At 45.8% G+C, this 27,122-nt stretch overlaps 1 protein-coding gene across 1 annotated transcript in view; it reads left to right on the top strand.

The window, feature by feature from the left end:
* Nucleotides 1-27,122, top strand: part of LOC138453728 (two pore calcium channel protein 1-like) — a 1,160,417-nt gene that overhangs the window by 1,050,734 nt on the left and 82,561 nt on the right. Inside the window, exon 18 of the mRNA XM_069606850.1 lies at nucleotides 10,138-10,256. Coding sequence (XP_069462951.1) covers nucleotides 10,138-10,256 — 119 coding nt within the window. The remainder of the gene's footprint in view (nucleotides 1-10,137; nucleotides 10,257-27,122) is intronic.

Raw genomic sequence — 27,122 nt, 5'->3', positions numbered from 1 at the left:
GGGCGGTACCAGATCCCCAGCCCTGTCCAAGGAGGCGCAGGATCTGTGGCATTGGGCCGTCGCCCAAGGGATGTTTCTGGTGCCGTTTCATCTGGCAGGAATAAAAAACACCATCGCCGACTCGCTCAGCAGAGAGCTGCGCTCGTGCCACGAGTGGGAACTACGACAGGATCTAGTGGACCGCCTCTTCTGACAGTGGGGCAATCCCCAGATCGATCTGTTCGCGAAGGCGACGAACTCCAAGTGCCAGAGGTTCGCCAGCAGTTTTCCCCAGCCGAGGAGCATGGGCGATGCTTTCTCGTTCCCCTGGGAGGGCCTGTTTCTATACGCGTTCCCTCCATTGCCGTTGCTGATCCGGCTCATCAACCAGCTCAAGAGGTCACGGTGCAGGATGATCCTCGTCGCACCTGCGTGGCCGAGGCAGATATGGTTCCCGGACCTTCTGGACTTGTCAGCGTCCCCGTCAATCAAGCTGCCAGTGGACGCGGATCTTCTCTCCAGGGAAGGAGGCACCATCCTGCATCACGACCCGAAGTCGCTGAACTTGCAGGCCTGGCTCCTGCAGCATTAGAGTTTGGAGGTTACGACATACCGGCCGACTGCAGAGAGGTTCTTGCAAAGGCCAGGGTGTCCTCAACTCTTAAATGCTACGGACACAAATGGAAGAGTTTCTCTGTCTGGTGCCATGCACAGAAGATTAACCCTCTACGGATTACGGCTCCTCAAGTACTGCCGTACCTACTGACGCTGGCCAAGGCTGGACTGGCGCACGCTTCCATCAAGATTCATCTTGCCGCGATCTCCCGATACACCAGAACCACGGGACGGACGTCTTTGTGGTCTCATCGTCTGGTGAAAGAATTCATGAAGGGACTGTTCAGATCGTTCCCGCCGGTGAAGGCTCCGGCCCCGGCGTGGGAGCTCAACGTGGTGCTGACCAAGCTCATGGGACCTCCATTCGAGCCTCTGCACTCAGCTCCGTTGAAGTTCTTGTCGTGGAAAACAGCGTTTCTTGTGGCCATCACCTCCGCACGACGAGTGGGAGGGATCCAGGCCCTTTCCTGCAAGCCCCCATACTTGACTTTTCAAGACACGAGGGTAGTGCTCAGGACGCACCCCTCCTTCATGCCCAAGGTGCCGTCGGACTTCCACCTCAACGAACCCTTGGTGTTGCCTGTTTTCTTCCCGTCGCCTTCGTCGCCGGCTGAAAGGACTTTGCACTCACTCGATGTGGCTAGAGCGCTGAAGTTCTACGTGGACCGCACAAAGAGTTTTCAGAAGACGTCACAACTTTTTGTGAACTTTGGACCTGTCAATCAGGGGAAGGCTCTCTCAAAGGCTTCCATTTCCAGATGGCTCTCCGGCTTTATCATGTACTGTCATCGGTTGGCAAACTGACCGCTGCCCGGCCGTCCATTCCACCAGAGCGATCGCAGCTACCACGGCGTTCCTATCTGGTGTGCCCCTGCTGAACATCTGCAGGGCTGCTACGTGGAGGTCGACGCACACCTTCACGAAATTCTACTGCGTCGACTGGGATTCCAGGGAGGAGTCCAGGGTCGGCCAAGCAGTGCTGCGCAACCTGTTCGCCTAAGGTGAGCCTGGTGAGAAGGTAAGAGATGCTTAATGTTGAGTAGTTGTATTGCTTAATGTTGAGCCTGTTGCCACCTCCCGTGGTTGTGCATGTGTGTGCTGCCACGTATTCTTTTATTCATGAGCATGTGAATCCATGCCAGACCCCATGCTGGAGAAGGAACAAGTTACTTACCTGTAACTGTTGTTCTCCAGCATGGGTCTGGCATGGATTCACATGCGAACCCTCCCGCCTACCCCTCTGCGGCTCTTCACTTGGTCATACTGCCACTTCACGTGCTACCAAATCTGAAGATGGCTGCCAGAGGCGGGGCTTAGGGAGATGGCAGTCATTGGCTGTGGTCAGTATGACGCAGAGATCAGTGATTGGTTACTACTACGAAAGACAGATCAGAAACGAAACTGAAACTGATTTTTCTTTACCGAGGATTCCCAGTCTGACGACGGGGAATATTCATGAGCATGTGAATCCATGCCAGACTCATGCTGGAGAACAACAGTTACAGGTAAGTAACCTGTTCCTTTTAATTTCTACGCTTACACAAAATGCCTGTTGGCAGAAAATGTACCATATTTGAACAAAAGTCCTGATTAATGTACTTGATTCAGAAATGCATTCCCCTATATTTAAATCATACTAAGGTGATGATTCTTGGGTGATATATCAATTCGCAAAATATCCCATATTAAAAGGATAAAAGAAAAAGGTTTGGTGTATTTACAAAAACTGATCATAAACTAAAGAAGTGGTAACGAGCAAAATATTTGGAATGTGTAACTAAAGCCCACCAATGTATAACTATTGTTCTTATTTTAGTTTTATTTCACTTAAGTGTTTACACTTTTTATCGTACCTAATTTGAAACTGTCCATCTTCAGAAAAGCAGCCAAATGCGTCTGATGCGGTTATACTAGGCATCTGTCAGTGCTTTGGACTTGTCCCCAAACCCTCTCTACACTCATAGCGCTCATACAATGATGGCCACTTGCACAGCATGACGTGGGCCCTTTGTGCTGTCATTCGAATTTTAAGAGAAGTGGTAGATCCTGAATGTAGTGTCTCTCCTATAGGTTTCCTGCGTATACCTGCCCTTGCTATTTGTATTTCTTTTAGCAGTCCCATAGTTGGAGAGAGAACACAGCTTTTAAACACAGCCAGTTTGTTAAAGATGCACTGTCTAGTTTGCCAGGCAGACTGTGGAACCAAGGTCCGGAGGATAAAGAAGTTCTCAAATACATGCGACTAACTGCAAAATGTGTGGGTTGCAGAAGATCAGTGTTGGGACTGAGCCAGATTGTTCCCAGTTTCTGTGATCTGTCCAAAAATTCTCCGCTAATCTCGGGTTTGGAAATAAAGAAAATCTCTCTGCCCAGATATCAGTCAACACAGCACTGGCAATGATCCAAGCATGCTGAAGTCCGCTTAGTAGCATGTTTCAGAGTCCCGACATGGGTGCATTGTCCGCATGCTTGGGGCTCTGAAACGGGACTACCTAAATACATGTGAAGTATGTGACAAATCCAGGGAATGGTTCCCCTCTCCCGAAGAGGGAGCCACCCCCTGTGGAACTAGGGATGTGATCCCGCTAAGCTTAACACTCCCTAGGGAACAGGGCAACCGGGTTCTCACTGTGATAATTTGTGTGATAATTTGAAGCTTCCTGCGAAAGTGGTTGGTGTTGTTTCTGAGCATTAACGTGCAGAGAATTCACCTGAATTGAAGGAGCACTGCCCCACTCCCTTTCAGAGTCAAAGGGAGTGACAAAGAACCACCAATAAAACCTGGAGTGCAAGAGAGCAGCCCTCAGACAGAAAGCAGAGAGGACCTCCTCCTGGGAGGTTGCACAGTATACACAAGAGCTTGCGTCAGGCTTGGCGAGATGGTGCCGCAGTAGAGCCAGCAGAGCGCTCCTAAACCTAACCGAACAGGGCAGCTGCACCAAACCACTCGTAGCAACCAGAAGTAGAGAGAGGGAATGATAAAAGCCTAAGGCAGGCCCAGACAGACTGTACCCCAAGGCGGGTGAAGAAGCCAAGGCCCAATGCGGGCTAAGAGAGACCGAACCCCAACGTAGGGTAGAGAATTTCAAAAGCCTAAGGCAGGGAAAGAAAGACCGGACTCCAAGGCTGGGTAGAGAATCTGAGCACAGTCAAGCCCAAAAGTGGGCTAGAGCACCTGAAAGCGCAAAATAGGCTGATAGAAGTCAAATCCCAGAGCAGGATAAGGACATTGAAAGGCCAAGTAGTGGGCTGAGAGTAATCGAACCCCAGGGCGAGGGATGAAAACGTGAAGGTCCAAGGCAGACTCAGAAAAACCAAACCGCAGGTCGGGTGAGAAAGTGGAAAACCGAAGGAAGGCTGGCTGAAATCCAAAAGTCACAGGCAGTGGTGACAGAATGCTGACCCCTAGGTGGGGGAAGAGATACCGAAACAGCAGTAGACCCGGACCAGAGTTCCACAAGTAAGAGACATTTAATATATTGAGCCGAACTTTATAATCTAATAGACATTGAGAAGGTGAACATAAACTGTGCAGTAAGGCAGAAGCCCAATTGAACATGTCTCACCAGAGAGGGGGGGAGCAGAAGGGCTACCCCGAAAGACTTGTAGGTTAGAAGCTGTGAATGTGTTTATGTACTTGTGCATTAGCCTATTGGCGATGGGTGCACATGTCTGTGAGTGTGTGTGCGAGAGGTGCAGGTATCTGTGAGCGCATGTGACCTGTAGGTTGAGATATGTGGGCGTTGGTGAGCGTGTGTATGTATGTCCGAGTGTGTGTTGTTTATGGGCACCAGCATTGGGGAATTAATGTTTAGTGTCAATAACATTTTGGGGCACCAGCATGAACACGTTTTAAAGTAGCACTGAGATGAGTAATACTGTGGGCACCAACAAAATTTTAAAAAAATAACAAAAGCATTTAAAAGTGGCACTGGCATATAGTGTGGTCAAAACATCATGAAGGTGATTTCAAGTGGCAATGCTGACATATAGTGATGGCACCAGTGTCATGAACAATATTTTATGACAATCATGACCTATGTTAATAGCAACAGTATAATGAGTGTGATTTAAAGTGATATTGATGATGTATATTGGTGGCATGAGCGCCATGAGTGTGATTTAAAGTGCCAGTGATGACGTATGTTGACAGCACGAATGTCATGAATAAATTCTCAGGGAGGGAACGTCCTTCTAGGTTGGTTATGGTACCTCACTACACTCGGTCGCAGGTGGACTCTCACAGTAAATCATTTCCATTTCCAGTACTGCCAAAGATGGTTCACTCTTCTCCCATAGTCGTCGTAGCTTTTTGTTGCTCTCCCTTAAATGGGCAGCATGTGATCACTTTGAGAAGAGCAGAGGTGGGAAATGGCAGAACGAATATCATTTAAATCAAGAAAAGAAATTCAAACACAGCAGAAAATGGGTCTCATTATGAGTCCGGCGGTAGCTGTGCCAGTAAAAACGGCACGACTGCCGCTGGAGTCATTTTTTTTCCCAGCACCTGGCAATGAGGACTTACAAGGGCATTACGGCCCCGGCAGTCCCGATAATTGGCCATTCCCGGGCGCCAGAAAATATTACTCCCCATTCGAGTCTCATCGGACTCAATGAGAATGGGAAGGACGGATGCACCGGCGTCATTTATGAATGGTGCCGGTGCATCCGTCAAGGTCTGCGAGCAGGTGCCTTTCAGCCCGCCAGGTCAGACCTGGTGGGCGAAAAAAAGGCACCTGCTCGCAGAACTCGTAGTTTGCCGGTTCGGAAACAGTACCGGCAAGCTTACCGACACCATTGTTTCTGGACTGGCAAAATTGTAATCACCCCCACTGTGTTTATATTTTACACATTGTATACTTTCACAGGCTCTTTGTGAGGAAACACCATTTTTCAAGCATGCAAAAGCTCTGCTTTTTTATTTATATTTTATTTTTTCAAAATATTTTTATTGGTTTTCATAACAGTGAACAAACAAATAACCCAGTTCACCCCCCACTCCTCTGCCAGAGGAGCAGTTCTTACATTTTTTATTTGTATTCATTTGGAAAATGCAGCAGGTAATTCCATCTCACAGAGTGTGATCTGCTAACCAGATCCCCTTTCATAAGGTCCATACCAAAGGCATAGTGGCATGTGCCATGCTGCATCAGCGTCCTGATCTGCAGCACCTGCTCTTCAGTGGCACAGATGGATCTGTGTGATTACAAAGAAAAAAAGGTTGAATCCAAAAATGCTGAATTTCTCTTTCCAAACGTTTCCTCACAATTGTTTGTGGGGGAAGACCCCCCCGCTGTCCTCCTTCCATACTCCCAATATTTTTGTATAACCCTAAACCGCCCCATATCTAATTGCGGGGAAATGTGCCCCTCGAAATGCAGCATTTTTACATTCAGTATTTTATTCTGCTCAGTAGTTGACTGATGCAGCACAGAGCAGGTTCGGAAGTCACAGATTCCTTTTTGAAAGCTGCTACAACAGTCAAGTCACTTCAGCAGAGATACTGATTTTAAAGTCTGCACATCTGTCCCAAAACCACATAGTTATGGGTAATTATTCTTTTGGCAGCAGTTTAATCTTTATACATATAGCCATACCCGATTTTAAGGTATGGTGGATACTAATTCACATAACTATAGGAAGCCATAGCTGATGTATGTCATAGATGTGTCAGCACTATGGGGCCGGGCCAGCTGTGGAAGGAGTGTGTGTATTCTGGTCAGACAGACTGGCCCTGCCACTAGCAGGGCAGGATATTGAATGGCTGTGTCTCTCCTTTGAGAGGTTCGATAATACCTTTCCACTGGGAGACAGCACCTCAGCAGGGGCTGTCCTGTAGAAACCAGCATCAAAGGGCACATCCTGTACAAAAGGACTATCCTAACACAATGTTGTTGAATACCAAAGGGCCTTTGATGCAATGGTTCTTAGAAGGGGGTGTGGTTAGTGTAGACCGAGGGACCTTTGCATATTTGGAGGAGGGTTCCACCGTCTTGTTTCTCTGTGGGCCTCTCTTTCCTTATTGTCCCCTCCACTTTATTTAGCACAAAGCACTTTGGATATGATGTCAGAAGTCAAAGACCCCTTGTCTTAGGGACCAGGATTAAACCCCTTAAATACACCTTGCTTTGGTCCTATCACCTGTGGACCTTTGCCTGTAAAGGAAGGGGTCTGCCACTTGTGAGGAGCCAGGAATGAGACACGGACACAGAGGAGACATATTTTTGATTATAAACTTTTATTAAAATAAATGGGGTTTGAAAAGGCCTTGCTATCACTATTCTAGGAGGCATCTCCCTACCTCAGACCAAACTACAGAGTCTGTACAGTGTCAAGATGTCTAGTTAAAAGATCTGTCCTGTGTCCGTAATCCTATTCTGGCCCTCACACTGTAAATAAACTGTAAAGGTGTAAAGGGGTGGTTCTTGACTTTTACAAGTGCTCAAATGTTCAACACAATAGTTCCAATTCAACAGAGTGACTTTTCTCGTGAACAATGCTCTTTTTCCCAGGGTTTAGCTTCCTCCTCTGGGCCCCTTATATAAACTTTTAGTTCCTCAACATTTGTGGGGAATTGACTGCCTTCCCCAAGCTTTCTCTTACTTTAATACTTACAGTTCTGTTAAGGATATGTCTTCTCCTAAGGACTTCACTCTTCTCTTTATAGGTTCCCAATAGTTCATTGAACCAGGGACCTTTCCTTGCAGGTCTTTACAATATTATTGACATCATTCTTCACATGAGCATATTTCTGCCGGGTCACGTTGCACACTTGCTTCACCTTCACTTGGTGTACTTTCCTACCAGGACTTTATTGTATAAACAGTTTGTTGCACAAATACTTGACTTCTTTTAATTTACAAACACCTTGTTGCACAAATACTTTACTTCACTTGGTATAGTCTCCTGCGAGGGCCTATTGGATAAACAGTTTGTTGCACAAATACTTGACTTCACCTGGTATTCTCTTTGTCCAGGGCTTTATTATACAAATTCTGTATTGCACCGATCTTTAGGACTTTATTACGTAAACACTTCATCACTCAAATACCTAACTTCACCTGGTGTGTCTACTTTCCAGGACTTTGTTATAACCTTCATTAAGTATAGCTACTTGCAAGGTCTTTGTCATATGGGTTAGTCTTACCTCCCCCCAATTGGAGTTTAATAATTCATTCAACAAGTGCATACTAAATCCTCTGGCTTCTTTAATGATTCCGTTACTTTCTGCTCGTCGCGTTCTTCGGAAGTGTTTCCCTTTATTTAATAACTCAGTAACCCATTTGATTTTTCTCGGTTCACCGGATATTTCTGTTGTTGTTACACAGCAACCTTTGTTTGCTGACCACCCGGTAACCCCACTTTCTTCCCAGGGCTTACTGGTTGTCCTGTTGTGCCCTTCATTCCTCTCTGCCTTGCTGTACTGCTCACCGAATGGTGGACTGCCGCACCTTTGCTTCTCCGTTCCTTCATCGGGCCTGCTTCTCCAACCTCTGCCACGGTGCTCCTTCCTTCAACGATGTATCCAGCCAGTTTGCGGTTCGCAAGGTGATTCAGCTTTTGCAGCTTTTCCCCTCTTCTGCCTGCTGTTAGCTGCAACCAGCCCGTATTTAAACTTCCCGGTCTGCTTACTCTTTTCTCATCTTTTCTCAATCATCATTACTCGGTCACTCTTCTTCTTGTCAGTGGTTTGATAATTGGTTTCTGAATGACTTGGGGGAAGTGGATACTGAGCTTCCCAGGGAGGGATCTTCACTACTCCCTACCTCTTCTTTATCCCAGTCAGCAGTATGGTTTCCCTAATGGGAGTTTGGGGCTTAACACCCTAGCTTTATACAGAGGTTGGGATAAGTGTTACAGTATGCCATTAAGGCCTGTATGGCTAAGGAGGCATCCCTGAAAGAAAAAGGAGGGCCTGTGTTTTTTTCCAAGGACGTCAAGTCTCCCTGAGAGTCACCTCCCCCCGGGAGGTCCACCCTCATACAGCCACCCCTAGTGTCAGGATCAGGTAGCAACTGCCGTCCCCATGCCACCTGGGGGGAGGCTATCCCAGGGAAAAGAGTGATGACATCCTCAGTTTCATCACACACTACTTCTTTGATTCATCTCTGGACTCTTCAAGAAGAATTCATTGGACCCTACTGGCAGAGCAGTCCTTTCTAAAATCCTCCATTTGTGAGGTGAATGCAGGTGATCCAAGGCAGCCCTGCTTCCTAGCCATCCCCTAGGCACATTGGGGGTGACCTGTTGCTGGAGCAAGACCTGCCGCTCTTCCAGCTACACTGGTACCCATGACCTCAATGGAAGTAACAGGTGTTTGCCAGCCTCCCCTGTTTTTGGGAGAACAAGAACACAGACCTATCCTCTCCCTAAGACCCTGGATTGGAACTCACAGTAACTGAAGAATCCAAGTAGCTGGTCTCCTGCATTTTGCCTGAGTTCAAACACTTTCAAACAATGGAAACTTTGGTGCTGCCTTTGGCACTTCTTCAAACTCTTGCTGTATCCATGAACCAGTCTGTCGCGGCACTGGGCAAGCTGAGCACGAGGTCACCTCGGCTGAAAAGAGTTGTTTGCCTCAGTAGAAGAATTCAAACTGCTGTGACCAGCACATTCTACCTACATATCTATAAGAGTAAGATTAATTAGCCCGTCACATATATAATTGGCTTTCTTGCCAGAAAGCAAGTGATTCACTGGTAATGTTGTGGGCTGAAAAGGGGTGGGGTCTCATCCTGTAGGACAGGTGTCCGCAATCGACTCACCTCTCCTTGGATACCTAAGGGAGGTATACCTTTACGGTTACCTCTTGGACTAGATCTTTAACTTTCATCCCTTCCCTGCAGCTGGACCCTTCTAGATCCCTTCCTCCGACCTTTGGGAAATTTTGTTTTATGGGTCCATTGTTCTGGATTATCACTCACCCAGCCTGGCCAGTCCTGTAAGTACATTAATTGTTACGATTCTTCAAGGGGACTATCGACACAATGAGGGCACTAGTCAGGAGCTTGAGGCATACTCCATGTAGAGCCTCGCTCCCTTCAGCACAAAGATTATACTGACTTAGATTTGGTGCTGCAGCCAGTAGAGAGATTTCCTTGTGGAGGAGGTTGAGGAGAGAAGCCAGACTCTGGGGCATTCTCCATAAACTGCCTCCAAGAGTTAAGAGTGGCTTCTTCTGGCCCCCAGGGACACTTGCTCAACCATTCAGAATGTTTCATGAGACTATTAAACAATGCACATACATCCACAAAAGGCACATATGCTCTAAGCTATTTTCCACACGCTGGGAATACACACACTCACTTTCCATACATCAAAGCTTCAGAATATAATGTCTTTACAAAAGCCAAAACCGTTGGCAGAGTGAGTGCTTGTTTGCAGTTGCCATTAAAGCTTGAATTTGGTTGCGTTGTTGTTATGCTTAGGTCTTGGTATTCCCACAGTCTTTGACTTTGCAAGAAATTGTTGGCATATGATAACAAAATCAACATCACCCCCCTTTATTGTATTACTGTTTTCTAAACTGGCCTTTTTTTGCAGAGAGGACGTACCTGATGTAACCTTAGTGCACAACATGGAAACAAATGAAAATGAAATTGGTGCAGTTGAAGAAGAAACACCCCCCTCAAAATCACTAATGTTCAGAATTGCTTCAAAAAGTAAGTACACTTGTGATTGATTTGATGTTTGAAAACGGTGTAACCTGCTACCAGTGTACATTTGGCTTTTGCTTCTAACTTTGTAAAACAAGGGCCGGGCTGCAGGCCCGCAGGCTACACAGAAGTTGAGCCATGTAAGGAAAGCAGTGGGATTAGTTATCAGTGACCAAACAGCAAAGAACTAAAAGCCCAAAAAGGAACCTGCCTACCCCAATACTTTCGAAAATATCTGAATACCCACAATGGTTTGTATTACATCTAAATAACTGAGTACCTTTACACAATGTCTGAACAGTTCTACTTGCCTGCATAGTTCATTCTTAAGGAGAAAATAAATCCCTTATGAAATGTAAAATGTATGCTGTTGCCTCAGTGGTAAAGGCATCTTGTATTGTATTGAGGTTTGTGTTCTTCCACCATTGCAGTATTTCATGCTGGAAGAGTTGGATGAGCTAGAGCTATTATCCTTTGGAGTAGCCCTCATCTCGGAAATGCAGTGGAAAGTGACAATGATAAACCAGTAATAACGTTTTTTTGGAACTTCTGATAAGTGTGATGAATCTGGACAATTCGTCCCTTCTACCCAGAGGGGAGCCACCCCCTTTAAGGCTAGGGAAGTGAACCCGCTCAACAACACCCTTTCTAGGGGCAGGGTCTGGACTAGAAGGACCTCCCTTGGAGTGACTCCCTTCTCTGGGACAAGGACTCCCAATCTGACAAGGAACTCCCAGTCCAAAGTTTCTTATCTGCATATACGGAAACTGAAAAGACTGTTACTCGTGTTTTGACATCACCAAACCGTGACACTTCCTCTGTCTCCTTGCCTCCAGCTAATGCTGGATTTTGCCTGAACGGCACCGTTAAAGAGCTCTTAACCTGTGATATTATTTTGGATTCACAGAATAGAGACGTTTCCTCAAACTCTTTTGCTTCAGGAGGACACACCCTTTTTGTTCATGAGGACATGTATAAAACCAAGAGGAACTTTGAATCAGAGAGACTCCTACCGAGGGAGGAGAATTGCTACGCAGAGACGTGCCTTCACAAAATCGATGTCCTAGAGGTGCAAAGCCCAGCAGGTCGGCAGAGCCTGTAGCAGCAAGGAGGGCAACTGAAGCACTAGCCGAATGCCTGAGAGTTGCTGTTCTACCCGACCGGGAAGCCGAAGTCAGAGGAGAGGCAGAGCTAGAAACACAATTGTCTCCTCTGGTGGCGTGACCACGAAGAAACTGTGGTGGACCGGCAAGCCTGTAACTTCCGCCGAGACCAGACTGTCTGAGGGAGCCCGGGTTCCTCTGTTTCTCACACGTCGGACCGTAGCTACCAACCCACGTAGCAACAGAGAGCAGACTAGGTTACGGGAGCCTGTGAAACCCAACAGAGACATTGAGTGAAGGCTGAGAGAGCCAAAAGGGTTATGGCAGCCTGAGAAACCCAACACAGAATATACCGTTACCAGGTCTGAACATTGTGTGTAACAGCTGAAAAAGCTATCAAGGTTACGGGAGGCTGAGAAGCCTTAGTGTGCATACGTCCTACAAGAGGGGGAATGAGAAAAGCTATTGAGGTTACGGGAGCCTAACAAACTTGAGCGTACAAATACCCTATTAGAGGGGGATTAAAAGAGATATGAACAGTGTGAAGAACGGCTGAGAAAACTATCAAGGTTGCGGGAGCCAAAGTGTGCAAATGCCTTATAAAAGGGGGAAGAAAAAAGATATGAACACTTTGAACCAGAGCTAGAAAAGCCATAGAAGGTATTTTGAACTTTGGCAAACCAGGGTGGACAGCTGCCCTATGTAACATAATTTGGGTGAAAGAAAGGTAACCTATTTGAGAATTACAAAACATTGGGGAGCTCCAACACCACGAAGGTGGAACAGAATTAGTTTTTTTATTTCCGAGAAATCTGGAGGAATGGAAATGTTCACACCAAGAGACTATATTCTTTGTTAAAAAAGGAGAGAGTGAATCCCACAACTAGATACAAATACTACCCATTTTAGCTATCTTACTGACTGAGGCCCAGACCGATGTCATCCATCAAACTATTTCCCTGCTCTGTTACTGTCTGTCTAGCTCCCTCATTGAATACGCATCAACTAAAGTCATTGGTTCCAGTTGCTCCCCCTTTTGCAGTACGTGATGCCTATTCTGTGATGACATGCATCAAACTTCCCTGCTTTTTGCAGCCCCCCTGTACTCCCATTCCGCCGCTTCAGCTTCATTATTTCCTTACTCGTGTGGCACCTGGACCACCTCCCTTTTTCCTGCAGCGTCTTCTGCAACTCTTGCCTTTCCTACTAAACCCTGCCCTACCGCCCCTTTCTTCAGTATGCTGCAGCATTTCTTCTGTTCCCTCCTGTTGCTTCGCACTCCATTCTCCTGCAGTCCCTCCAATTCACTCTCATTTGCTCCTTATTCTTTCACCAAACCCCATTTTTTTGTATTGCAACATGCTGCTTTTTATCTCGTTTCTCTTTTTCACTCCTTATTTCCTAGTCCTTGCTCCTCTCTCTTGCAAGCTGTTTTTTTCTTTTGCTTCCACTCGATCAAGCTCCCTCCGTTTTGCTTTGCCTTCATTGTTTTCTCTCTCAATTTCCTCCTTTGCCTACTTTGTTCTCTGCCATTTGCTTTTTGGAGTGACCCCCTGCGCCTTATTCATGTTCTCCTTCTACCTATTGTTATCTGAAAATGAAAACACCCTGGTAAAAACTCTTAACAAACGGTCTGTTTTAGAACTGCACTCGGGGCCTATATCCATCACAATAAAGATTTTCTAAATGTATCTTTGGATCCAAAGTATAAAAACATTTCATTTTCAATTGAATGCACTGCCTTATGCATTGAACTTATAAGAGAAGGCAGTGAATCAAAGAGGATGGTTGCAGTCTGTAACTGTATTTGGGACACATCTATAGACAGATTATGTTTAAGTAACTTCACACCAATTGCACATAGAGCCATGATCTCCATGTTCGTTCATTTGCTGTGAAATTCCAATAGCACAGTAGAGACATTTGTTAAATAGTGTGTGGTTTTTAAGATGGCAGTTGACATTGAGCCGATGGCGGTCTTGTGGCGCAATAGTTCATCTTTTCATGAGGTTTCTAACAGGAAAGCCTCTTTTTAACAAGTACGTCATCCAGTTTCAGTGTGAGGTAAGGATACCATGATGATGTATTTGGGCAAATGCTGTCAGCCAAGGTGATATGAAAAGGAAGCCTGCAGCCAAAAAATCAGGGTTTCCCTTCTGTTTTCATGAATTACAGAAGAGCTGTAAACCAATCATCTGAGTTAACGTAGCTGCATGATTTCCTCCAGCAATTAGGGATCCTGTTGTCAGTCAGTGTACTCACATTTCTAGGACTCTAACATGGCAGTGGAAGCAAGGATATTACCTACTGACACATGTTTTTGAACAGCGCTGTACATGGTATGGCTCAAATGCATGGAGGCCTAGAAGGAAGATAAATTGATCAAACAATGTGGTCAGGACCAGAGCACTCACACCAGCTAACCCAAGATTCATGGTAGGATCCTCCTGTAATTTCTGTTGGCAGAAGATGGGCCAGGCCAAGTATGATTAACAGGCAGGAGCAGGGGTAGATGGGGTGGGTGAAGGGACCTTATGCAAGTTAAGCAACGATGAGGGCCTTATCTACATCATCTGAGAATAGTCCAGAGTATGCTGTACCTGAAGCACATTTACTCTGAAACATTTTCATTACCATGATCTACCTGATAGATATAACTTTTTAAGCAATGCTGGAAAGACTGACTCTGAGTACTGACTCCGCAATGTGTTGCAGCATTTGCTCTCAAATAGATGTAATACATTTTGTTCTTGCAACTTTAACATTACTTTCAGAATAAATGGACTTTATTTTGGGAACACGCTATTTGAAAGTTGAAATTGTGTGTATCTGGTTGAATTCCCAGCTGCAAGCATTATCTAGCATTTCTTGGAAAGTTAACAAATAAAAGATGGGCAATTAATTTTGTGATGTTCTGTGCTAACTTTCAATGCAATACTGAAACATACTGATCAGCCCTTGCAATCTTTGCCAGCATATTTACCCCCAGTGCAGGTAATAAATCCAAGAGAATATGTGCATGTTCTGAATAAAGGCGTAGCGCTCAACCTGTCAAAGTTGTGTGTGTGTCTTCTGATGTTAAAATGCTGTTCCAACATTAAATTTACGGTGAAAAGTATTGAACAAATTGAATATTTTTGAAAGTCATATTGGCAATTGGATCAATTAAAACCAGGACTGGAGCAACTAATAGGCAAATGCGGTGCCAGTGAACATATTGACATGTATTTTCTATGTCTGCCCATATTAGCCATGCCCATATGGCATGTGATCTGAGCCGCAGACCAGGCCTTCTTGCTGAAACGCACATTGAGATGAAAACACTTCCATATTTAGTGAAATGCAGGCTGTGACATTTGCTTTTTCATGTTGCGATGAAGTACAGTAGATTTTTTCGAAATAGTCTGGGCTGCGCACCCAGTGGCTTTGAGCCTGGTACATTGCCCTCCTATTGGATAAACATGGCTGTTGATTACTATGTAGGCTTTTTCTGGGACGAAGGCCAATGTACTTGCAAAATACAAAACCTAGATAATGGCAAACACTGCAGACTGCTTTAACCTATGTACACACTGTAATTATTGTACAGCTCTGTAACCAAGCTGAGGATAACCTTGCTGCTTATGCGCCCTTATATCCTCGGGTTTGGCGCGCACTGTAAATGAATAAACATAAACATAAACTACAAAAGGCAGTCCCTTCTGTAGTTTCACCTGTAGTTTTAAACAGGATTCTATAGTTTGCGGGCCAAGTTACTGGCACAATTCCTAGGGCTGAATGACGAGATGTCCTTGGCCAGTATTTGCACAAGAAAGGTGCTGTCAACTAAAACAGCATTTCTGGCACAATTCCTAGTGGCCGATGACGCTTATGTCCTAAATATTTTGTTTAGGTACATGTTCGGTACTGGCCAAAGTTTGGGGATTGTAGGTGTGATATAGGGAAGATCTTTGCTTCTCCACCCCCACCCACCTCACCCCCAATCACTTCAACTCACAACCTAAGAAAAGACACTTTATTCTGGATTGGCCCAATTGACCATACTTTTTCTGGTGAAGATTTTAATCCTATTTTGATGCATTTCTGATGGAAAGCTCACAGTGCAATAGAAGGTGTCTTTTTGGATTGATGACAACTCCATTTCATTTTTATTTGAATTGTGGATTTCTCCATGCTTCCAGTATTATCCAGCCCTCTTCAACTCCCTACCTTATACGGTTAATGAGCATGAGGCGGCCTTTTAGCCTTCATTTGAAATCACATTGAGAAAGGTTTTGAGGTATTGTTTGAAGCAGATGCCTCTCTGAGACTGCCTATCATTTGTTGAGGGAAGTGCTAGATTGCCTAGCCTGATTTGCAAGGTTGCCTATCACGACCTGGTGAGGCAGGTAGTTGGTCTGTAAGGTGACTTTGATTTCTCAGAGAAGGTTGATTTCAGTCTTAGTCTTGATTTGAGATAGAGGCAAATGACAAGGGTTCAGCTTTTCCATTTATGATTTATTGCATTACTAAGTGCATAGTGATGATAATAATGGTGATGTTTCTTTGTTACAAATTTCTCCTAATTAAAAGATACATTTTTTCCATGAGAGTGTAAGAAGCATTCATTGTGTGTTCATTACCAAGTGACAAGTATTTGAACATGACTATTAAGTGTGGGGCATCTATTTGAACTACTGTGTGTTGATGTATATGTCTTTTAATACATGCCAAGGGTTAATGGATGATGTGAATAATGGACTATGACAAAAATATACATGACATTGAAAAACCTCTCCTGTGTTGGCAATTAAGAGCAGCCGTCTACTGCAGGGGTTGTTGCCTGCTCTCTTTACTGTTGCACAGTGAAAGGTACATGCTTTTCTGTACCCCTACTCCTACACAGCCCCTGCTGGGGGGTGGGGCATGGACTCTCCTCTGGGGGTGGCGGCAAGGCTCTGGAGGTGGGGGTGATAGAAATCACGTCAATATAAAAACTGATGGCACTTTGCCTTCAGTGCACTTGCCATCCACAGGGTGTCACATGCTCCAGCCAAGCTGCACTGCCCTGAAGTCTTAGGATTTTCTGTCTGGCTATTCCTTCCCATATCATTGGACAGCCTGAGATTGGCTAGTGCACATACTGGGCAGACTTTGGAGTGGAGACTTTCTGCAGTGTAGTGGTGGTGTGTGTGTGTTATCCAGGCTGGCAAGAGCTGCGCTTACAACCTCATCTTCACCTGGCCCGTCTTCTCCCACATAGTTAAGTCTGGTAATTAGCTATTTAGGAGTGCAAAAAAAGAAGGCATGTTTGCACAGTGTGCCCCCTGTACCTGGCCCACACTCCAGCCAGCAAATGGTAACTGGCAAGAGTAGAGGTGTAGAAAAAAGGGGTATGAAAGAAGAGCATGGGAGATATCAGGCTGCATGGATCTAGAGGTTATGCTGTACCTGTTCTTGCAAGTGAAGCTTGCACTATCACAGCCTATGCTGTGCAATTTATCTGTTAAAGGAATGTGCCCTTGCTCAGACCATTCTGCGCCTCTAATAGTTTAGGAGGAGCAGGAAACCATGCACTAGTCTTGCACATGCTGTACGTGTACCAGTGTGTAATGGAAGCTTGCACGGATCCTATGTGTGCCATACATATACTAATTTGAATGAAGTGTACACAGTTCCTTGCAATTGGATGCTCTGACAATGTTGTACTTATGCATATTTGTGAGGAGAAAACTACACTGACCCTGGCATCCTGTGCCAGTACGTGTTTTGATGGGACTTGCACTGAACTTACACATAATGTATCTGTTTATGAGGGAAGCTTGCTGGCCCTACCCATGTGGTCCATGTACCCATTTGTTAGAGAAACATGTAATAGACTTGTCCATGCCGTTATCCACGTGTGCTGGAAACATGCACTGGCCTGTCCACTCTATACCTGTTCTTCTTTGTGAGGGGTGCTTGCATTGACTTCTTTTGTGAGGCAACATACACTTGGCCATGCTGAACTTTTTGTGAGAGAAATTTGCTCTTGTTGTATGAATGTTGGATCTGTTTGAGATGCAATTTCGGACTACCCCTATACATGCATCTTTGTTATGGAAGCTGGAAGTAACTGTGCATGCTGTGCCTGTTTGTGGAAAGTGTCCACTAGCCCTGCCCTGGCAGTACCTGATTGTTTTTGAGGCACTATTGCAATAGTCTAGTCAATGTTGTACCTGTATGAGGATAGCCTTTGCAGGCCCTGTCTAAGCTGTTCCCGTGCCTCTTTTTCTCGTGAGGGAAACGTGCTGGTCCTGTGCATATAGTAACTGTATGTGCTGTATTTGTGAGGAAAGCTTGTACTTTTGGAAGCTTTCAGCACTGCTGTCTAGACTGTGACTTATGGGTTCATGTGTTGGGAATTTTGACCTGCTGATTCCCATGCTGCACCTCTTTGGTGTTTGATAGTGGCTTGCAGTGTTGCTGACCATGATGCATTTGTGCAGTGTGGGATGGAAGGTTTCAATCCTGTTCTTTGTGTCAGAGCCATTGGCTCTGATAACCATCTCGTACCTTTCCTGGTTTTCAGGGACGTTTCAACTTCTGTGTGTGTTCTCTTTTCTGTGTATGAATAGTGTGTGCACTCTTTGTGCCAGTACTGTACCTATTAAGTGAGTTAAGGAAGCAGTGTGACACACATGAAACACAATTAATGACTTTACACAACAAACGTAGTAGTACTTTATCTGGCCAGTTTATGAGAAATGGGACATTTTAAAGAACATTGGGCCTGTAGAATGGGTTAACACTCCCAGCTGCACAGCACACTAAAGCCCCCGTTTATAAAACCTTGTGGAATCCGAGCTTTCACCACATTTCCACTCCATCTCGTGGCGGCCTGACTTGGTGGCAGAGCCACTCCCCCATTTTCGTATATGGCCATAATGGCACATCAGCCTGGTAAAAGAAGTTTCAACAGGTGAATTCCTTGAAACAGCAGACAGTGTTTTGGGTAGTGTACCACCTGTTTGTAGATGACGAGAGCTGGCTCACTACTGTTCTCCATTGCATTTCTGAGATGCCAAAGGAATTCACTGCATGCTCCTGTGAATGCTGTGGTGCAAAGTGAATGCCTCAGCTACCTGTCACACATGGAAAGAGGATGTGAGGGGGCTACAACCACCCAGAGCCAGCGTTGATGGTAGAAAAGCTACTGACAGCCACTAACACCTTCTCACTTTCATTGACTTGACTTGTGGTTTCTGTCACTTTCTTAAGTGGAGACTTAAGGGATGCAGGTGGAGACAGAGCAGAGGCAAGGATGCTGCAGGCAAAGTCAGTGGTAGTTCCACCTTCAAATTGGGTGTGCTCACATAGAGCCAGTGGGGTTTAGGAGAGGAAGCAATAGCCTCCTCCCAAAAACATTTATATTGACTCTTAGTGTAGGTTCTTATATTAAAGTGGCTAGCAATATACCTGAAAACTGCCTCATTGAGATGAGGGAGTGAGTGAGATAGGAAGGGAGAGTCGGAAGGGGAAGTCCGAGGGTCATTATTTTGCATTCTACTAATATCGTTGATTTTTCCTATTAGTATTGCTAATCCTTTCTCGTCTGGTCATAGTTTCTGCTCCAGCCTGTATATAATATAGAAAAACTCAAATGAAATGGTTCGGGAGAGTGTCTCGTGCTCAAAGGCCAACTCTTGTTTAATTAGTCCATAGTCCATCCTATAAAGGCTCAGAAATTCAACTATATGATGTATAGTGTTTATTCTTCCATGATTGAAAAAGCAGAAAACAGCCGACACGTGTTTCGACCCCTGGTCGTTGTCAAGGCTGTACAAATAAAAAGTAAACATATAGTGTATGTTCCACAACATAATAAGTTCCATTGGACATATATACATTTCATCACAAATGTCAAAATAGTCAAAGCATAACAAGAGCATTTTGTAATAAAACATTAGTACACTATACCGTGTTGAAGTCACACGTCAGGCCAGGGTTGGAGAGTTGGCATCAATTGCAGATGAAAATTTAAAAAATGAAAAGAAGAACAGAAACATGGTACAATCCCATTAATTCAGTAATCTAGAGTGTTATAAGATGTGACTTGTAAAAAGTAGTCCTTAAAAGTTAAGTCACAGTCCTGATACTAGACAAGTACCCAGTGTAAGAGTGTTCTACTATCCCCTTCAATGATTATAAGTGAGAAGTCCCTCTTCATATATGAAGCATGTAGCCATGAATGAACATGCACGCCAGTAACCCATATGTAATGCTTGCATATTATATATCAGTAGTGTGATTCAGATTAGCCTAACGTGGTGCCACAAAGTAATTAAAAACATTAGTTCCTGCTCACCCTAGATTAAATCCATGGGCCTCATTACGACCCTGGCGGTAAGTACCGAACATTACCACCATGGCGTAATTAACGTTTACGCCATGGCCGGATGCTGTAAAATGCGGCTCATTCCGACCCATCGCGCACGGGCATTACGCCATGGCGGTAATGTCAAGAACGCGATGGCGTAATAGACCCCAAAACGGCCCCTATCAGCATCGTACGCTGCGCAAGGTGCACTACCGCCACCCATCTTAGCGGTCACCGCAATTAGCGGTCCCCGGAAATAAGCGGAAGCGGAAGTAGCGTCATCGCGGCGGAACAGGAAAGAGCATGGCGGCCATCTTTAAAAACACAATCCATTGCCATCCTCCCCAACCATACCACATCTGACCCTGAGACCCATCCAAACCCATCACACACCCAAATACCTAGCTAAAAATGCCCAAAGTCGTAAAGAAGGCATGCGATCGGCAGCGCCAGGAACGCTTTTCCCGTGAGGAACTAAGCATGCTGGCGGAGGTGTTCTCCAACGAAATGACCAGGGCAGCGATTGCCAAAAAAAAAGCCATATGGGCCATGGTGGCACAGCGCGTCAGCGCAGTGGGGACCGTACCCCGCAACCCACAGCAGTGCAGGAAGCGGTGGGATGACTTGAGGCTCTGTGTCCGAAGCATCATCTCTGCCAATCGCAACCTGGCCCAGGCTACCGGGGGAGGAGCTGACTCCCCAATATAACTCCAAACGTGGGAGGAAATATGTGCCAGCACAATAGGCATGGAAAGCATCAAAGGCGTAGGAGGGATGGAAAGAGGAACGCTGACATCATGCGATGAAGGTAGGTGCCCCAAATCAAGACATGCTATAGTCACTGACGTCCATTAATGTGTAGCACAATGTTGCCCTAGAGTGTAAATGCAACACATCAGCTGGACACTGCCCATAGCCACATGCGACCTCCACCCTGTACACATGTAGCATGCACACCCCAACTGCAGACACCCACATACCTCCATCCATCATCCACACAGAAAGGAGACAACCTGCATGCCCCTGCCTCAAATGTGCTTCATCTAGTAACCAAAATCTGGTGATTCATTGCCATTCCAATGTCCGCAGACCCATCAATAACGCTATCCCTCCTTTGCCCCACCACAGGCTCCGAATCCAACCACGAGGATGAGGACACCCCTGCCTCAAAAGCAGCCAAGAGGGCCAGGACCACCATGCATAGACCCTCCACCTCAGCTGCAGTGAGGAAGACATCGCAGCAGGCAGAATCATCTGCCAGCACACAGGACGGCCCCCCAACAGGCAGCATGCCAGCACCTGCAGCACCACACGTCCCCACAATCTTGGCCACTGAAGGCACCGTTTCTTCAGGGAGCAGCAGCATAGGGGAAACTGCTGCCATAGCAGCATGCTCAGACACTGACACCGATGAGCCCGATGTAGGAGGCCCCACTGAGCAGCTTCATTCCCTCTGTCTGTACCGGGGCAGCCCCCAGGAGGAGCCCACACAGGGGCATCCAGGAGAAGGGGACTGGCCTCCCACCCCATGCCCTCCAGAAAGTCTGCAGGAGGTGAGCAGCCCCTTCGCCACACCATCTGGAATGGGCATGGCCCAGCAGAGTGAAATTTCCCTTGAGTAGATTGTTTTACGTCAGCAACAACTGTCCACACTCCTCAATGAGCATGCTGCGGAATGTGGGGGGGCTAGGGCAGCGATAGAACAATCTACGGAGACCCTAAGGGCCGAAATAGAGCGCAGTACGGAGACCCTGAGGGCTGCAATGGAGTCCACCTGAAGGGACAATTGCGGGGAACTTGCCGCCATGCGCCGTGTGCTCACAGAGCTGTCCCACACCTTCAGGACATGTGTGCCCGTGAGCAGCCAGGGACATCCTCCACTGCAAGTTCTGCCCAGAGCAGCCCTGTCCGACGGGGGGCCGGGAGAGGGGGCATGTAATAGCGTGTGCCCACTGTCACAGGCATCTTTAGCCACTCACAGGGTGTGTGTTGGGGTGTTCAGGGGGGAGGGGGGAGGGGGTGTGTTGGGGTGTTGAGGGTGGAGGGGGTGTTGCATGACAATTTACAATTGAAATACACATTTTCCCTTTTCCCAAATCACATGTGTGGACATTTTCATTGCATATGTGTGCTTTATTGGTGTACAGTCCACAGTGTGCATGTCCCAGAGAGACAGTGCCCCAAATGCCGTCTCCATGTGATACACACCAGCCGTGTGTGCTAGAAGCATTGGTTGATGATATCTTTCGCATTTCACGCCCCTCCTGTGCATCGCCTCCTCCATGAGGTGCGGCCCCATCTGCTCCCTCCTCATCCTCATCGTCAGGTGGTTGCATTTCTGCGTCAGGGTTGCAGGGGCACATTTCGTCTGACGCACATATTGTGTAGCATGGCACATGCCATGACCCTCTTTGCCACCTTCTCATGGCGGTACAGGAGTGCACCACCAGACCTGCTGAGGCAGCGAAACCGTGCCTTCAATAGGCCGAATGCCTGCTCAATGACCACACGGGTACGTGTATGTGCACGGTTGAAGTCCTCCTTGTGCTGGTCCTGTGGGTTCCGGACTGGTGTAAGGAGCCACCTCTTCAGGGGATAGCCTGCATCACCTGTATGTGGGCGAGAATGCATGTGTCAGTCATGACGTCTAATTTAGAACATGATGTGCCACCATGGCTTGCATCCAAATGTTACTTTGAACCACTTCTAAATGCACTAATTGATTCACACTATGCGACCCGTATATGCTCATGGCTCTCATGGCCTGTTTTGCATGCCATCAACCAATGTATGCAGAGGGCTCGAGTGCCTTGTGAGTGCCCATCCACTGTGTTCGTTCATGCCGTTTGTTTTGGGGGCCTGGCACGTGTCCTGTGATGTCAATGCTCACATCATTGCAACATTGCTGTCGGCTTCATCATGACCCCAGTGAGCAATACTGATGTTGATAGGGACATTTTGGGCGCCCTGCTCTCTGTGTAATGGTGTGTTAATGTTTCCGTCCGTCATGTTCCTCCTTCGTGCGCAGTTATGGGGGACAGGCCTTTCGGTTGATGGTGTTTGTTGATGTGCATGTAGGTGCATTTCGTAGAAGTCAATGTGGTCTGAATTGGTACAATGCACTTGCAGATGGTTGTGTCATGGTTGGGACACAACCTCCTTCACATGGAAGGGCTGCATATATCAGGTATTGGGTTTACTGGTGTTGGGTGTAGTTTGGGTTGCTTTAGGGTATGATCTGGCTCCGTTGTCTCTGCTACTCACAGGCAGGTGGAGTATGCATCATCCCCCCCTTTCAGCCAGGTGGAGTATGCATCATTCCCCCCTCCCCCCTTTCAGCCAGGTGGAGTATGCATCATTCCCCCTCCCCCCTTTCTGCCAGGTGGAGTATGCATCATCCCCCCCCCTTTCAGCCAGGTGGAGTATGCATTGGTACGTCGTTCACCTACCCACTTCACATTCCCATGGTCATGACATTAGACCCACTGAGTAGCCAGGATCGTGGGCCTGCATGTTGCTCCATGTAGCGTGGTATTGTGGAGTTCCTCAGGAACATTGAATCATGGGTTGCTCCAGGGAATCGGGCACAACAATGTGTGATGAACTTGTTGGAGTCACAGACCATTTGCACGTTGATTGAGTGGAATTGTTTCCGGTTGCGGTACGGTACCTCCATGGCACGTGGAACCACCAATTCAACATGGGTGCAGTCGATGGCACCAATGCAACCAGTATGCCGGCTAGTGCATGGAAACCCACTTTGGTGTTTGCAATCTCCTGGGCAGACCGTGGTAAGGAAATGTGGTCATCTGTGTGCTTGAGGATGGCATTGAGCACTTGGATAAGCATACGTGAGAATAATGGTTGTGAAATGCCATGCAAGTGCCCCACTGTGTGCTGGTAGGTGCCTGTGGCCAGGAAGTGGAGTACAGACACTACCTTCAGTAGGGGTGGGATGGCGGTTGGTGTTTCTATCATGCTGACGATGTCGTTGTGTGTCATGTCTACTAGGGCGGTGATGGTGTCCCGGTCCAAAGGCTACAGGGTGTCGATCTGCTCAGCAGTGAGGTTGAATGGACTGGCTCTGATGCGTGGGATTGGGGGCTGCCTGCGTGGTGGCACTGGCTGTGCTGGTGGGTCTTGCTGGCCCTGCCTTGCCCTCCTTCTCCTCCTGCGTCTCCTCTGTGCTGCCTGTTGTTGTTGTTGTTGTTGTAGCACTTGCATTGCTATCAGGTCCTCCAGCCCCAACATTGCTAGTCCTATTGGTATCATTGTGGAGTGTGACTGGGTGTGGGAAGGGGTGGGGTGTGCTCTTTTTGTACTTCCTGAGTCTGTATTGCCTCCACCTGTGCTGTTCCTGTGCACCTGTGGCAGCTGGATTCACTTTACATGGCCATTTACGGTTGGTTCGCGATGGCGTAATTAGCGCCATGGCGGTAAGGAACTTAACGGGCTGGGTGATGGTGTTAGGTGCATGTCCGCTTGGGTCGGCATTCACGTGCCTTTCCGCCATGCCGGTAATTACGGTGTGGGAGGTCGCATGCGCGCGTCCTTGGAGCAGTTAGCAGCAGCGTTAACTACGATGCCGCTAATGGCATCGTAGTTAACGGTCACGGGTCAGGATCGGACCTGGCGGAAAACGATGGCGGTAATCATTTACCGCCATCGCTTTTCACTTACCGCCAGGGTCGTAATGAGGCCCCATGTCATGTTAGTCCAATTTTGGAAAATGAACTGTAGTCTTCAAAATAAGATATGTCAATGAATTTTAGAGCAACCTTTCCGTGATTCCAAAAACCATGTAGTTCCTGGAAGTAAATAGTAATTTGAAATTTATAAATCTGTACATAAGAAGAGTACTGAAGATTATACAAATATGATTACATGTCCTAGTGATGTGGGAAATCTATACAAACTAGAGGTCCTTACCTTGAACAATATTTTATCCTAAATATCTGGCTCACTGGATCTTGAAGTGCAAAGCATCAAATTGAGTACCATTTCTGGTCACTTTTGGTGAAATCCCTAAAAGTAAATGTAGGTTAATTAGATTAAGCTAGTTAAAGCACAAATGCTCTTAATACATTAGGAAGTGTATGGTATAACTACTCATTCACAGGGTTTGAAGTACGGTAATAGTCGATGTGGGTTAATTGGATTTGGCTAGTTGTGGCGCAACTGTTCTTTATCATTAGGAAGTGTTAATTTGTATGGTGTCACTACTCATACACTAGTTTTTAAATAGTATGGTAGTACCAGTAATATATAAACAAATGATGTCTTGATTCACATAGTATTTGGTTGTGATGACCCACAATAAATGATGTCTTGATTCACAAAGTATTTGGCTGTGATGACCCAAACAGTATGGAAGGGCTTGAGCCCCCGAATACAGTGAAAATACATTTATTTTAAGAGATCCATTTTACCTTGATAATGGGTTTAAATCCCAAGATTGATCTTCATAATTAGAGCAGGACAGCTGTCCTGCAGGCAGTTCCTGTTGGTGTTCGAGCGAGATTCCAACTACAGGATTCACGGCCAATTCAAAATGGCCCCTGTAACGTCATGACGTGACGCGTAACATGATGCGTGATGTCATTGTTTACATATAAGCACCCGCTACGTCATTGCCAACTAAATATAGAGCGCAATTCCTTTTAAAATCCTTTTAAGGTGGTTTCTCATCTTATGCATAAAAAAAATATTGTGTCATGAATAACTACAGAAATGAGGGTTTGCTAAAAATCTGTGAAAGGACTTAAAAATCAACTCTTGGTCAAAATATTATTATGGGAATGTAAATGCCTGGAAAAAAGCGGCGTGCGTTGCCCAATGCACATAGTAATTCATTTAAAGCACATCATTAAGAGAACACTTGTCAGTGAGTGCTGTGAAGGTTGCAGAAGTTCTCAGGTTCATTAGTGACATTATAAGAATGACCGGTTCCGTCATCTGGTGTATTTAGCTTGTTATTCTAGATCTATACCACTGTACGTATGAGGTGTGTGTAGGCAAGCCTCTAAATATACACTGTTTCAAAATGAAGTGTGCTCGTTATTAATAAATCTAGTATAGAAGAAGAACCAGGCTCCTTCCAGCATAATGGGTCCTATTGAAATAGGCGTAATCTTGCTTCTTAAAATTACATTAAGGAATGTGTCATTGGGTTACTGGTGGGACATGGTATCATGCTCTGATAGTACAGCCTACAGCGGAGTATCGATTCCACACTAAGCTTAAATAATTATTCATAAAAACACATGCATCTCGTGATCACAGTTTAAACCCATTTGGGTACTTCTCAAAAAACAAATGAGTTTACTTTCTTGCTGTCTTAATTTGAGCTTCACATTGCTGATACTTTCCCTAACTTAGCCCTTATTAGGCCAATAAAACGAAAATCATCACTATTGTTCATTTGATGTTGGTCTCACCAATGTATAGCTAAAGGCGATTTGAGGTCATTATTTCTAAAACTTGCCATATGTTCCCCAATACAAATTTGTAGTTGCCTAATAGTACTTCCAAAGTACAATTTACCTCAAACACTTATGATGGCCTATACCACATTGCAAGTTTTATAGTTGATGAACTCTTTGATATGAAGATCAATCCCATAACTTAATTTCTTACTGTATATAATATAGTGTGTGTGTAAAAGAAAGTGATGGCATTTTACCTTATTATCAAAATGCCTAAAACTTGTGAATGTTGTCGGCAAGACATGCATGTGAAGTGGTGATCTTTGTTTACCCTTACCCACCAGCCCAGACCCGGTGTCTCTAGACTCCCCTTTGAAGACCCTGTCCCTGCAATCAACATATGGCTGTGTTCTTTGACTGTGTTCCGGGCCTATTGCACTTGTCTCATCCACATCGATTGCCCTCCGCTATCAATGACAGTTCGAACCTGTGGCGTGTGCTCGCAAGGTGGCTGCACTGGCGGGATTGAGAAGGTCAAACATTGTCATAGAGGCCTGGTGGGTGTCACATCAGGCATTCACATACACACCCACTTCTGTAATTCTTTATAAACACTGTGGGAGTTAACAAGAAAACATCTGTGAGATCGACAATGGATATCGCCAGCTCTCCACTTTTTACCTTGCTTGCTGAGTCAGTAAATCTGTTCTTCTATTAACCATTAGGCACCTTTTACTAATGCTTTCTGTAGTGTCAACATTGTATGCTAGGCCACTTTCTATTGCTTTATACTCAATGTACACCCAATTCTCATTTTATTTTATTCAAAAAGTCTACACCATTATCAACCGTCCTATGCATTTTTATCTCTGAAATGTGCACATAACATTACAGAGTATTGTTTCCATATGTAATCTTTCATAGTGCCATTACTTATAAGGGTAATATTTTATTACAAAGCAATATGATGTTTGATTTACTCATTGTGATACTTGTTTAACAGTAA

This window comes from Ambystoma mexicanum, chromosome 4p (assembly GCF_040938575.1).
Source record: "Ambystoma mexicanum isolate Mex_15411 chromosome 4p, UKY_AmexF1_1, whole genome shotgun sequence".
In the NCBI taxonomy this organism is placed as follows: domain Eukaryota; kingdom Metazoa; phylum Chordata; class Amphibia; order Caudata; family Ambystomatidae; genus Ambystoma; species Ambystoma mexicanum.
The sequence above is the reverse complement of the archived record's forward strand: the minus strand, read 5'-3'. Positions and strand labels throughout refer to the sequence as shown.